The sequence below is a fragment of the Micropterus salmoides genome, unplaced genomic scaffold (genome assembly GCF_014851395.1).
Source record: "Micropterus salmoides isolate LMB-PRFRI ecotype aquatic unplaced genomic scaffold, ASM1485139v1 Ms_hic_scaffold_23, whole genome shotgun sequence".
In the NCBI taxonomy this organism is placed as follows: Eukaryota; Metazoa; Chordata; class Actinopteri; order Centrarchiformes; family Centrarchidae; genus Micropterus; species Micropterus salmoides.
Genome location: NW_024041484.1, coordinates 1,139,162 through 1,152,156, shown reverse-complemented (window position 1 = coordinate 1,152,156; position 12,995 = coordinate 1,139,162). Strand labels below are relative to the sequence as shown.

General features: G+C 40.8%; 1 protein-coding gene across 2 annotated transcripts in view; it reads left to right on the top strand.

Annotated features, from left to right (window-relative positions):
- ipo8 (importin 8) overlaps positions 1–11,168 on the top strand; it is a 36,619-nt gene extending 25,451 nt beyond the window's left edge. For both annotated transcript variants that reach the window (XM_038738766.1, XM_038738767.1), the window contains exons 21-25: positions 561–781; positions 4,973–5,178; positions 6,826–7,047; positions 8,505–8,634; positions 10,380–11,168. In XM_038738766.1, coding sequence (XP_038594694.1) covers positions 561–781; positions 4,973–5,178; positions 6,826–7,047; positions 8,505–8,634; position 10,380 — 780 coding nt within the window. In that variant the 3' untranslated portion in view covers positions 10,381–11,168. The remainder of the gene's footprint in view (positions 1–560; positions 782–4,972; positions 5,179–6,825; positions 7,048–8,504; positions 8,635–10,379) is intronic.
- The last annotated feature ends 1,827 nt before the right edge of the window (positions 11,169–12,995 follow it).

Here is a 12,995-nt window from a genome sequence, read left to right as displayed (position 1 = left end):
AACAAAAGGATCTTTCATCCATAAAGTTTTAACCGAGCTCTGTCTCTACATCACAGTAACACCTTTATGTCCATTGACAGCGTGTTTGTTTGGAAGGTCTTGTCACTGTGGGCTGCAGCGCAGTGTGTTTTTCCACTGGTGTTTTTGAGGGCATGCCGGACTAGCCGCTAGGCGAGCATTATGATGTACATTTTGCTGTGTCGTCACAGGGATGAAAGGGAAGCGGCTGGACTACAAACGAGTTGTTTTCAGGCAGTTCAGAGCAGAGTTTTCCGTGGGGTGGACTTTGGGCTTTTTCACTTTGCAAACCTGTTACATGCACAAAAAAGATATATAACTCAATAAAGGAGAGGGAAAAAGGCAAAAAGCATAACATGACCTCTTTAAATTAGTGTATACAGACAAATCCTTTGTACTTGGCTAAAGTTACTGTACTTTGTGTGTCAGATTGTGAAATCTCTAAGCTGACTTTGTGACATGTTGTTATATGAAATTAGAGATCTATGTACCTGTTGCTTTCAGCTGCAGCAGACTGATTTCTCTGTGTTTCCTATGTGCAGTGCATCCCTCTGTTTGTGGAGGCAGTTCTGGAGCGTTTGATGCGGGGGGTGAAGTCCAGCGAGCTGAGGACCATGTGCCTGCAGGTGGCCATCGCAGCTCTGTACTACAACCCAACCCTGCTCATCCACACTCTCGACAACATGCACTTCCAACACAACCCACAGCCCATCACTGCCCACTTCATCAACCAGTGGATGAATGACACCGAGTTCTTCCTAGGGTGAGGGGGAGGCTTCTGGTGTTACGGTAGACTCATTTTGGATAAAAGTACTTGAGGGCAGAAGAACAATACAACAAGCTGACAGAGACAGTCCTGACATTGCTGCCTTAAGTACCCAGTCTGCGTAGAAAGTGGCACTTCCTCCATTTTGGAATCTATGGTTCTCCCTTCCTTCAAAGGTCAACAATGTCAGGATGGTTTGTAATTAGTCAGTGGTGCACATTTGCATATCAGAGTTGGGACTGGTCCCTAAAAAGTAGTAGAGCAACCTTATCATTCATGTGGAGAGGTGTTTGTGTCGACCTGATAAATTTACAGAGGTAAATGTTCACTTCCTTTTAGCTTAGTTTTGGTCATCACCTGCTGCTGCTGAAATAAGATTGACGAGAGCAGTGAACCGTACAATAAGTTAGCCATTAATCCAAAATAGTGAGCTAAAAAAAGCTAAAGGGCTAAAAGCTTTGTAGTTGTTGTTGAGCAATTTATTTTTTTTTTTGTGTGTGTGTGTTTGTTACTGCAAGCACATCACACATAGTCATTTAATTCATTGTTCAATGTTTGTGGTACTGAGTGGGGGAGGTTTCAGTCACAGCACTTTGAATTTTGGTGATTGACTTTGTTTCCTCAGGGCAAGAACATTAGCCTAGCTTAGCATACCCCACGCTAAAGCAGTAAACATTGCACTGAAGTACTGCACTGAAAGTACAGTTCCACTGAAACACCCTAAAACCAGAAAATTTTTTAGATTTCTCTTTGTGTATGGGTTAAACAGAATCAGAATCAGAAGGAGCTTTATTGCCAAGTAGTGTTTTACACATACGAGGAATTTGCTGTGGTGATAAGGTGCTACACGTAGACAAACATATAGTTGGCATAAATAAATGTAGAAATATATAAATATGAAATAGACAATGCAAGTTATCAGAATAATAAAAAAAATTGAGAAAAATAATACAACGATTTGCAAGAACAACGTCGCAGATATTTACATGTGCATTATTCCGGGTTTGTATTGTGCAGACGTATTGCAGCGGAAGAGAGTATTGTGTACATAAATATATAAATTTACAATATAAAAATTTACAAAAACAAAGATTAACAATTAACAAAATATGTACAATGTGCCAGATTTGTGCATGATATGAAATGAAATAATATATATACATGTGCTCTTTGTATTGTCTGCAAGGGGGGAGTGTCAGTAGGGGACCTGGGCCTTGTTGATGAGGCTAGCTGCAGACGGAAAGAAACTGTTTTTGTGGCGAGAGGTTTTGGTCCTGATGGACCGCAGCCTCCTGCCAGAGGGGAGAGTCTGAAACAGTTTGTGTCCGGGGTGGGAGGAGTCAGCTGCAATCTTTCCTGCTCGCCTCAGAGTCCTGGAGGAGTACAGGTCCAGAAGAGAAGGAAGATTGCAGCTAAAGACTTTCTCTGCAGAGCAAATGATACGCTGCAGCCTGCCCTTGTCCCTGGCAGTGGCAGCAGCGTACCAGATGGTGATGGAGGAGGTGGCCAGGCACGTTCAGCTGAGAGAGCTTGTCCTGCAGCACGGCCAGGATGATGGTGTTGAAAGCAGAGCTGAAATCCACAAATAGGCTGGACTGAGGCTGAAGCTGACCAGAGGAGTCACAGGGGATGGTGTCTGACTCTCAAAGCAGCAGTAGAACTGGTTCAGCTCATTTGCCAGTCGAGCATCGTTTATGGAGTGGAGGACTTTGGATTTATAGTTTGTGATCTGTCTGAACCCCCCTGACAGAAGTGGCGTCGTTTGCAGAGAACTGGTTCTTTAGTCTCTCTGAGTACAGTCGTTTAGCTTCTCGCACCTCCTTGCCCTGTCACCACTCCTAAATGCCTCCTCCTTTTCCAACCTCAGCTGTCTGAGCTTAGCTGTGAACCAGGGTTTGTCATTGTTATAAACCACCCTGGTCCGTGTTGGAATGCAGCTGTCCTCACAGAAGCTGATGTAAGAAGTCACAGCCTCTGTAAACTCATCCAGGTTGTTGGTAGCACTACAGGTTTACAGAGTTTTAATTTCTGCATGTATGCAGGAATCAGATGGACTATCACGTGATCAGAGTGTCCCAGTGGAGCACGCGTGACGGCATGATAGTGTTCCCCTCTCTGGTTGGACACTTTATAAACTGTATTTGGGGAGTTCTTGGCTGAGATTTCCCCTGTTAAAGTCACTGAGAACAATAACAAGGGAGTCCGGGTTTCTCTGCTCCACACACAGTATCCGGTGTTCTGACGATCTATGCTGCCTTGTCGAAAAATGCTACCGTAGCGCAAATCGATAGCAGAGTCTATCGAGTCGCTCTGCCCTATCGAAAAATGCTACCTTACGTGTTCCCTTTTTAAATCCCATAAAGTTATAACTCTCACAGTATTATGACATATAATATAATCAAAAAACAGAATAACTTCATGTCAGGGGTAGCGTATTCTCCCCTATCAAATAATGCTCCCATTACAGAATCATTTTATATTGCACCACTACTCACTCCATGTGTACTGTACGGAGATGGGGAGCATGTTGAAATACTATATTATGCCATCTTTATTTAAGATATCAGGGGTAGCATATTCTGATAATCTGATCTGATGTTACTGACAATCAGCCACTTTCTCGAGGCATTCCCAACAGCAATGCAGTTGCTGCAGATTTGTTGGCTGCACATCCATAATGCGAATCTCCCGTTCCACTACATCCCAAAGGGACTCTTATTGGATTAAGATCTGGTGTCTGTTGAGGCCATTGGAGTACAGTGAACTCATTGTCATGTTCAAGAAACCAGTTTGAGATGATTTGAGCTTTGTGACACGGTGCATTATCCTGCTGGAAGTAGCCGTCAGAAGATGGTACACTGTGGTCATAAAGGGATGGACATGGTCAGCAACTATACTAGGTAGGCTGTTGTGTTTCAACAATGCTCAGTTGGTGCTAAGGGGTCCAAAGTGTGCCAAGAAAACATCCCCCACACCATTACACCACCACCAGGCTGAACCGTTGATACAAGGCAGGATGGATCCATGCTTTCATGTTGTTTACGCCAAATTCTGATCCTACCATCTGAATGTCGCAGCTGAAATCGAGACTCAGACCAGGCAACGTTTTTCCAATCTTGTGTTGTCCAGTTTTGGTGAGCCTGTGTGAATCGTAGCCTCAGTTTCCTGTCCTTAGCTGACTGGAGTGGCACCCAGTGTGGTCTTCTGCTGCTGTAGCCCGTCTGCTTCAAGGTTCGATGTGTTGTGCGTTCAGAGATGGTGTTCTGAATAACTTGGTTGTAACGAGTGGTTATTTGACTTACTCGTTTTTCTGTCATCTGGAACCAGTCTGCCCATTCTACTCTGACCTCTGACATCAACAAGGCATTTTCGTCCACACAACTGCCGCTCATTGGATATTTTCTCTTTTTCAACCATTCTCTGTAAACCCTAGAGATGTTTGTGCGTGAAGATCAGCAGTTTCTGAAAAATACCATCTGCCACCAACAACCATGCCACATTCAAAGTCATGTAAATCCCCTTTCTTCCCCATTCTGATGTTCGGTTTGAACTTCAGCAAGTTGTCTTGACCAAGTCTACATGCCTAAATGCATGGAGTTGCTGCCATGTGATTGGCTGATTAGCTATTTGTGTTAACAAACAATTGCATGGTGTACCTAATAAAGTGGCCGGTGAGTGTGTATATAGCAATTGTAAGTCACTTTGGATAAAAAGTGTCAGCTAAATGAGATTATTATTATTATTATTATTATTATTGTTGTTGTTGTTGTTATTTTTATTTTTTTTAACAGGTTGAAATTAAATTGATTTTTCATCATGCATTAAAGCTAATTTGTACTGCAATACAAATGCAATATTAATATACTTCTTATAATCAAATGCACATAAAATCCTTTAGTTTCTCAGGCTGCTAATTCATAATTTCCGATTATTCATTAGCTGTGTGAATTTGGAAGTGGGCATCTTTGCCAGATTTGTGTTTTATTTTGGGTTGTTAAATTCATTTTAAATTCAATTCCAGGTGGATTACAAACATGTTAAGAAGTTTTAATTTGTCTCTTTTAGTGCCTATAGATACCTTGAAACTAAGTAGTCAATATATTGTGTATTCTTTAAAGAGTATGTCCCTTCAGTTGCCCTCATTCTCAGTCTTTCTCTTCTGTCCTCTCTCCCTGATGCACTCCCCAGGCTCCACGACCGTAAGATGTGCATCATTGGCCTGAGCGTACTGATGGAGCTGCCCAGCCGCCCGGCGGTGCTGGAGGGAGTCACCGCCCAGATCATCCCCTCCATCCTGCTCCTGTTCTTGGGCCTCAAACACCTCTACGCCTCCCGCCTCATCAACAAACCAGACCTGCTGGCCCGCTCAGGGGCACAGGATGAAGACCAGAATGGTGAGAAAAGCTCAGGACAAATTAGATGAATAGAAAAAACTGGAAAGACAGAGTGTAAGACTGAGGAGGAGGAAGTACTGTAGAATAAATAAGAACAGAAAGAAAATAAACTGGCAATAGTAATGATAATTAAATGAGATTTTCCATTTTTGCCAACCTCTGATCTTCCACTGCTCAAATCCTGATTCAGCCCTGAGCTCAAATTAGCTGCAACACATTTTCTTTCTCACCCCCATTGGCTTTTCTTTGCTTCAGTCAAGCATAAAGGAATTAGATTCCTAAACCTTGTCTACTGCTTGTGGGGCAGACTGATAAATTAACTTAGTGCTACGGTCACGACTAAAGGGTTTCTCCTGCAGCCTGGTATTAAAAACCCATTGATTTCAAGGCATTAAATGGTTCAGAATCGTGTATTCTTAATAGAAAAGCTAACATTTGCTTCCAGTGAACATTGAACGTGTTCAGATTTAAAATATGCTTTCAGTCATGAGTATCAAAGGATAGTGTTAAAGAGCAAATATCAAGTAACAGAATAACATCCTTAACAAGCTTTAGTGTAACCACTGTTGTCAGGTATTTGTTGTAAATCATTTATGTTCACATTGAGAGTACTAATAAAGATGGAGCTCATACAAGTGATAGGTTAGGCACAAAAAGGCGATCAATGACAAATTAGTATGTTTCTCTCGCACTCCTTTTTTTTATTTGCACTAAGCTGTCCCTCCAGGATTTCGCAGGCTTTTTAAGTTATGGTTGCGGTGCCTGATTTTGCAGCAGGTTTTCTAAAAAAATTGCAGTTGTGATGTTTTGGGCGTTTTTGTGATTGTGGGATTAAGTGAAAAATGCAAAGGTAGCTGTTTTTCTTTTTAAACTTTAGAATGATTCTTGAACTGTGTGTCAATCACAATTTCCTTTTATGTTTTACCACAATACTGCATGTTTTGAAAATAATGTTAAGAAGGTAGATAATGTTTTTCACGGTCTTTCTTTTTTTCCCGGCAAATTTGAGATGTTGGTATCGAACATATCTGTTGCGACTTGTAAACAAAGAAATGACAAGCTGATGTATGATAGCGTTTTGAGGAAAACGGCAGTGATGGGTCAAATTTGCGGAAAAGATGTGCTGATTGGTCTAAATTGCAAGTCACGCTAAATTCAACAGGGATTTGTTGAATTTGTGTTGACAGTTCGCAAATTGACATTCACACGTCGCAAAATCCTGGAGGGACCGATTACCTCCATGACCGCTAACACAGCTTAATCGTGAAGCCAATGCAAAATACGTATACAATTAGTTGCCACTGTATCAGGTACACTTAGCTAAACTAATGCAATTAATGTTGCAGTTTTTGTTGAAATTGTTTAATTGAAGTGTTGTTTCAACATTATGGTCAATTTGGAGGCTGTGTGTACTGCTATTCTGAGAGGTATTTCTAATATTATGTCAGTGAGGTTAACTAGATATTCCAGCACTCTAACTTTCCTAAGAATAAAAAGGGACTTTTTATGTTTTTTATGTAATGATATAGTGATACTTGTTCCATTATCTGTATCGTGTGATTCTGTGTGCTTGTTCAAAATGGCCAGAGAGAATTGGCATTGTGAAGCCTTTGATCCTAATGTCTTAATTATTTTTTGTATGGACAGAGGAGATTCCCAGTGATGAAGATGAGGTGAATGAGAACCGTAACGCCATGCAGCAGCAACCCACCATGCCAACAGGAGAGGGTGGCGAGGATGAAGATGAAGATGAAGATGACTACTGGGATGACGATGGCTTTGAGGGAACCCCCTTGGAGGAGTACAGCACGCCACTGGACTATGACAACGGGGAGGACGAGTATCGGTTCTTCACCTCCGCCCTGCTCCGTAAGTCCAGGTGTCAGCTTGAGTAACTCTTTAGGTCTTTTCTTCTCCCAGCTAATGCTGCTTTACTTTTGCCAAAGCTGTGTCTCTGAAGCATGACATCCACTTATGAGTGTATATAAATTCCTATATTTGACGATGATGATGATGCATTTAAAAAGTAAACCGATAAAGCAGACACTTGCTGCTCCACGTTATCATCTCTGGGCCAGTCTGTGTAATGTTATGGAACACGTGCCCCCCAGCTGGTTTATATAAGCACTGCTGTCATATGTCAAACCGGATGAGTGTCTCTCTCCGCTATGCTGATGGTGGAATAAGTATCCTGCAAATCTATCGATGTAAACCATTTTCCTGGTCAGATCTCTTCCCCACCAAGTGAGCTGCTGCATCTTCATTATCCTCATGCGGCTGGACAAGGGCAGAACTCGATGTCCATAACAGGTCCACCACAATACAATAACTCCCAACTGAACCAACAGTAAATTAAATCCAATCCAAATCCTGACACCAGATATTCATGTTGACATCTAAGTGGATTTATGGACATTTATGCGGGATGAACATGATATTCTGACTACCTTGACGGTTGTGTCATAGGCAAGTTCTGGAGTTATAAGAATCATTACTTTTTTAAGTTTTCATCAGAATCAGTAATTCAGTGATGGGTGCTCAAGTTGTAGCCCACAGTGTAACTCACTGAATCCATGGCAAAATTATACTTATTATCCTACTATACACTGCCCAAAGCATCATGGGACCTGTAATTTCAAACCTTCCTCCATCCCCTAGATAGAAGGAAGACGAAGAATGATTGGCTCAGATTTAAAGGCTCAGAATTATGGAAACTCCACCTTTGGATCCATCATCAATAGAGTAGAAATCCTGTTCAATCAATTATCCAATGACAACAGCTGTTCTAGGTTGACTATATACTGCCCTGTGTTTGCCCTGTGTGTTTGCCCATTTTGACTCTGAAGACACAGCAGTGTTGTGTGACATTAGTCTTTTGTACAATTTAAAGGCTGCAAATCAATCCGTATGCTCCAGTCCCTCTTTTTCACCTGAGTCAACTGCATATTGCTGGAACTTGTGCAGAGTACCCTGTTTGTCTTAGTTTCCTGTTGACATGGATTTTACACTAACACTGTCATGGTTATCTTGAGTTTGTCTGAAGGGCACCCCACAGCGTCAGAATTTAAATACTCCGGTTTAGATAAACCATATTGTTGATTTAAGTAATTGAATCATTGAAGTATGTCCAGCAGCGGATCCTCGCATTTGAGCATTTTTGCCATTGTTGCTTGATAAATAATTTGAACCATTTTTGATTTTCACAGTTAGTTATTAATTAGTAAAACTAATCACTTAATGTATTAATCTTTTCATCTAGACTGTAGCTGCATGAAAACACCCTCATTCTGTATAACCTTTCTCGTTGGTCCTATGTGTGTGTTTAGGGGTCCAGAACACTGATGCAGCCTGGTACCAGTGTTTAACAGCTCCACTCAGCGACGACCAGAAGAAACAGCTGCAGGAGATTTATAGCATTTCACAGCAGAGGAGGAGCACCGCCAGCAAGGGACAGTGGTGAGAGGCAACGCCCACCGCTGTGAAATACAGACATGGACAGAGACAGAGGAAGAGGATGTGAAAATAAATGCTCAGTAAATTCAGTCAGAGATGTTTCTTGATTGGAACATTGGCCAGGAGGGGTTTTCTGTCACTGTTTTCATGGTATGAAGTGGAGAATTCCAACTTTCTGACACTCCTCAGGCTACGGAGACCCAGAAGTGACATTAGGACATAAAGAAAACTTTAATGTTATTCAGAAAATATTTTACTTATGTCCCTGAATGAGCAACAACCACCACACCTTTGGTTCAAATCCTTCACAATAAAAGCATAATCTCTGCATACTGACCGAAAAACTCAAGTCAGATGGTTTTACAAAGTACTTGTTTGTGGAAGCAGGGGAAACAGCCAGCCTTGCTGTGTCCAAAGTTCAAAAATCCCCCTACAGTACCTCATAAGCTCAACAAAAATGTAATAATTTGTGGTTTTAGAGGCAGCTACGTACTGGCATTAGCGTTTCTAGCAATTAACTTGTTTTTCCTTAAGTAGCAAGGTAGTAAAATACTTCATTACCAGATTGTATTCTTTATTGAAGAAAAAGAAAAGCTCAGAAATGATGGCTCTGCGTCCTGCAGTTTGTTCTACCTCAGATACTGCCCTTGTAAACTGCATGTTTGTTTACGCTAAGCTTCATTTATTAAGCTCTTTTTTTCTAAAGAGCTTGTTGTGTAAGTTTCTACTTTCAATGAAAGTGCAGTGGTGCTATAGCTGAACTACCTCCAGTGAAGAATAGCCTGTAGTTTCACTAGCAACAGTTTCAAAGTAGCCTTTACAACACTGCTTGTTGTGACAGAAAAGTTGCCAGGTTTGGTACCATTGTGCTCATACTAAACCTCTGTTTACCAACCATTCTCACTATACCATACAGGTAGGTAGGTAGGTTTGTCACAATACAACAAGTTATAGAGTGAAATTGAGTTTTGTAACTCCCTTCTGCTACATAGCAGAGAATATACATTAATAAAGAATCAATTAGGATTAGTGTTAATACATGAGCTTTAGAGAGAGTATCTTTGAACTTTGGACAGAGCCAGGTTAGTTGTTTCACCTGTTGCCAGTCTTTATGCTATGCTATGCTAGGCTAGGCTAGGCTAGCTACGTACCAACTTCAGCTCTGCACACACAGACATGAGATCACTCTCGCGTAGCTAATAGACCTGTTTTCCCTCATTTAAGTAAATCTTAATTGACATTCACACATGTTGTATTTTCATTACTTTTTCAGACACCAATTGGTAATGAGTGGTCTAAGTTAGTGGGTGTGATTTAATACCCATTAATCTAATGCATTATCCATTCATCTAATGAAATGTATGAAATTAATTGTATTGTTGCTATACATTCATGCCAATAAAGCTAATTTGAATTTAATACCCGTTCAATTCCAAGTACTGTACAAATTTAGGCTTTAATCTGAAGTTGTGCAATCTTGGGAGAGTCTTGCAAAAGTTTTGTAGTTTTCAGTATCTTCAACCAAGTCCACTTGCCGTCCTTAGTTAACTATGACCTGGATGACTGAGGACCTTAATAGGCAACTTTGTAGATCCCTCTTTTCCCATTTGAAATGTAAAGAAGTTCTTCTCTTCTGGGGTTCCACAGCAGACATCTAGAATGACCACCAGCAGCAGAATGACTAGAGATGCCTTTAAAAACATAGTGTAATGTTCAGTCTGGAGTTAAACTGAATCTTGTGTTTTCAGAGCACTGAGGAGACAGGCGGAATCAAAGGATCAGGAAGAAGAAGAGAGGAGCTGGTCTGACCTGACCTGAAGTGGATTTCAGTCTAATCTGAATTATCTCAGTCCAGATCAGATCACACCATATCCGACTAAATGGATCCCACCAAAACTAGGTCCCAGGGTGCCATCAGAACCGGATGGAGTAGCAGGGGCTGGGTTGGCATTGTAACAGTTTGGGACCATGTGCACTGTAAAGAGCCCCCTACTGGAATATTCCTATCACCAGGACAGGACGCGTGTGTGCGTGTGGACTCCAGAGAAAGGTCTGCATTATAAATATAAATGTCACTGACCAGCAAAATTCGTTAAGTTCTTGTACAGTGCAGTCCTTTGGTCTGTGATCAAGTAACTGTTTGCGCGTGTGCGTGTGTGCGCATGTGCGCGTGTGTGCGTGTGCATCCAATAAAGTGTAAGAAATAAAAACACAGCAGAGTGCGTGTTTGTACGAACTGTCAGCGCTTGTCTTTGTCTCTCTATATAACACTTTTTATCATCTCATCAAGCGAGAGTGACGAGTAGCAAGAAGAGGCCATTTTCTGTCAGGGTGCCTTGTATACACACTGCGGATAGACGGGAAGGTCAAGGTCAAAGACTTGGAGCATCTGATTATGACGCACATGTATGAAATGTCAAATGGGAGAAGGATCTCGGGAGAAGCAGCTTATTGTCTTTCTGTTTGTCCCTAGATTTTGTTTTTGTAACAGTTTTCAGAACTAATTTAAGAAAATCATAAAAGTTCATGTAACATTTTTCTGAGTTGTTCTTGTTTTTCCATCCTTTACACCTTCCTACCTTAACTAAACAGGCTGTGTTACTGCGTATTGGCAAATGTTCTGTACAGTCTCACAGCACCACACATAGTACAGTTGAGGCTCATGCAATTGTCTTTGGTTTTGCAGGTATTTTATAATAAACCAAACCAATTTAAAATGTTGACATGATGTTGGCACTATCCTTGTTGAGATATTTCATTCTGGACTAAAACTACAACCACAACAACAATGGGTGCTTTGAAGGTACTGTAGAAAGAAAGTATACTACCTACTACCATTTTTTTTGTAACAAGGACATTAAAAGCAATGGCTGCATGGAAGGAAGTAAACCATATGCTACCTTCATTAGTCGTCAAAAAGTAATTGCTACATTGAAGACCGAAAAGAGTATATAATCAAATGAGTATAAAGGTGTAGAAACTTTATACCATACAAGAATGAATGGAAACCAATGGCTGCCATAAAGTTTAAAATTTGTACTTTCATATCCATCACAAGGTAATGCAGGTGTAGAGTTTGCAGATCAATCTGCCTTTGAACTGCGTTACCATTCAACAAGAATGTAACAGACTGTATGTTCAGTGTGATTAATTACTCACAGTTTTCAAGAGTCTGCTAATTAAATGGACCAGAAAGCAATGGCTGCATTGAAAGTATGAAAAAAAAGATTTAAAGTTAAGGAGCTAAAATGTAAGAAACCCTGGTTTTGTCCTTTAACTACGTTGCAGAGCTGTGACATAGGAAGGACCTTAGTGCTGATTGAAACGCAAAGAGTTAGTTATGCTGTCCAATGGGAAGTTCCTCTTTGATTCTTCAGTTATGTACACAGTCTCTTACGCTACTCTGGCCTCCTTCCTCCCCTCTGCTTTGGCATTCCCTGTGTGTTTCTATTGCAACGTGTGTGCTAAAATGTTTTTTTCCTCATCCCTGTGTGAGTGTTTGTGCTTGGCTGCTCTTTGTTGTGCACAGAGGCACTGTCCTGGGGTGGAGGGATGTGGGTTACTTTACTCATGTTTGTGTACATTCTTACACTGTGGCTCCTTGGTCATGATGCACTGCGGGAAATTCACTCTGCAGTGGTGGAATCTGTTTCTCACTCTCTCTGCAAGCTTTGTAACCAGTGTCCTGCATGCGAATGACACCGGCTGCTAGATGTTTTTTTGGCTGACATATCTAGGCCAAGCAAGGATGCTGGTGCTGAAATAACGAGCATTCCAACACCAAGAGGGGAGAGGTAGGGGAGGAAGCGCAGTGGATGTTATCAAGAAGAGAGTTGCAGAGGGGAAAATAAAGACTGGTGAAAAGTCACCATATTCACCACAAACACTGTTTGCAGCCTCTCTTGACAAGTTAGGGTGAAATGTGGAGTTTTAAAAAGTTGGATTCATCCTTGGTTTAGAGTCTGACGCATATAACTATATTGAAGATTAATAGAGGGCCTCTTTGACCTCTTATACCCAATGAGGATCTCTCTAAATCTAAAAAAAACACTATAAAAACTATTAAAAAATGACTCACACTTACTAACTCCATTTACCGTATTGGTCCAAATATAAGATGACCCCCCTTTTCCAAGACTAATTTTTGGAAAAATACTGAAAAAAATCTGAATCTTGTTTTTATAAATAAAATCATTTTATTTGAAATAAATTCTAATAAATACACATTTAATAAATTAAAACAAGGTAGGTTGTTGTTTTTAACATCTTTTAAATACAACATTTTCAATATATTTTTAAATTAAATGATCGCAACTGCAAAATAAAATGTAGTGATGTGTCATTAAAATATAACCATTTCATTA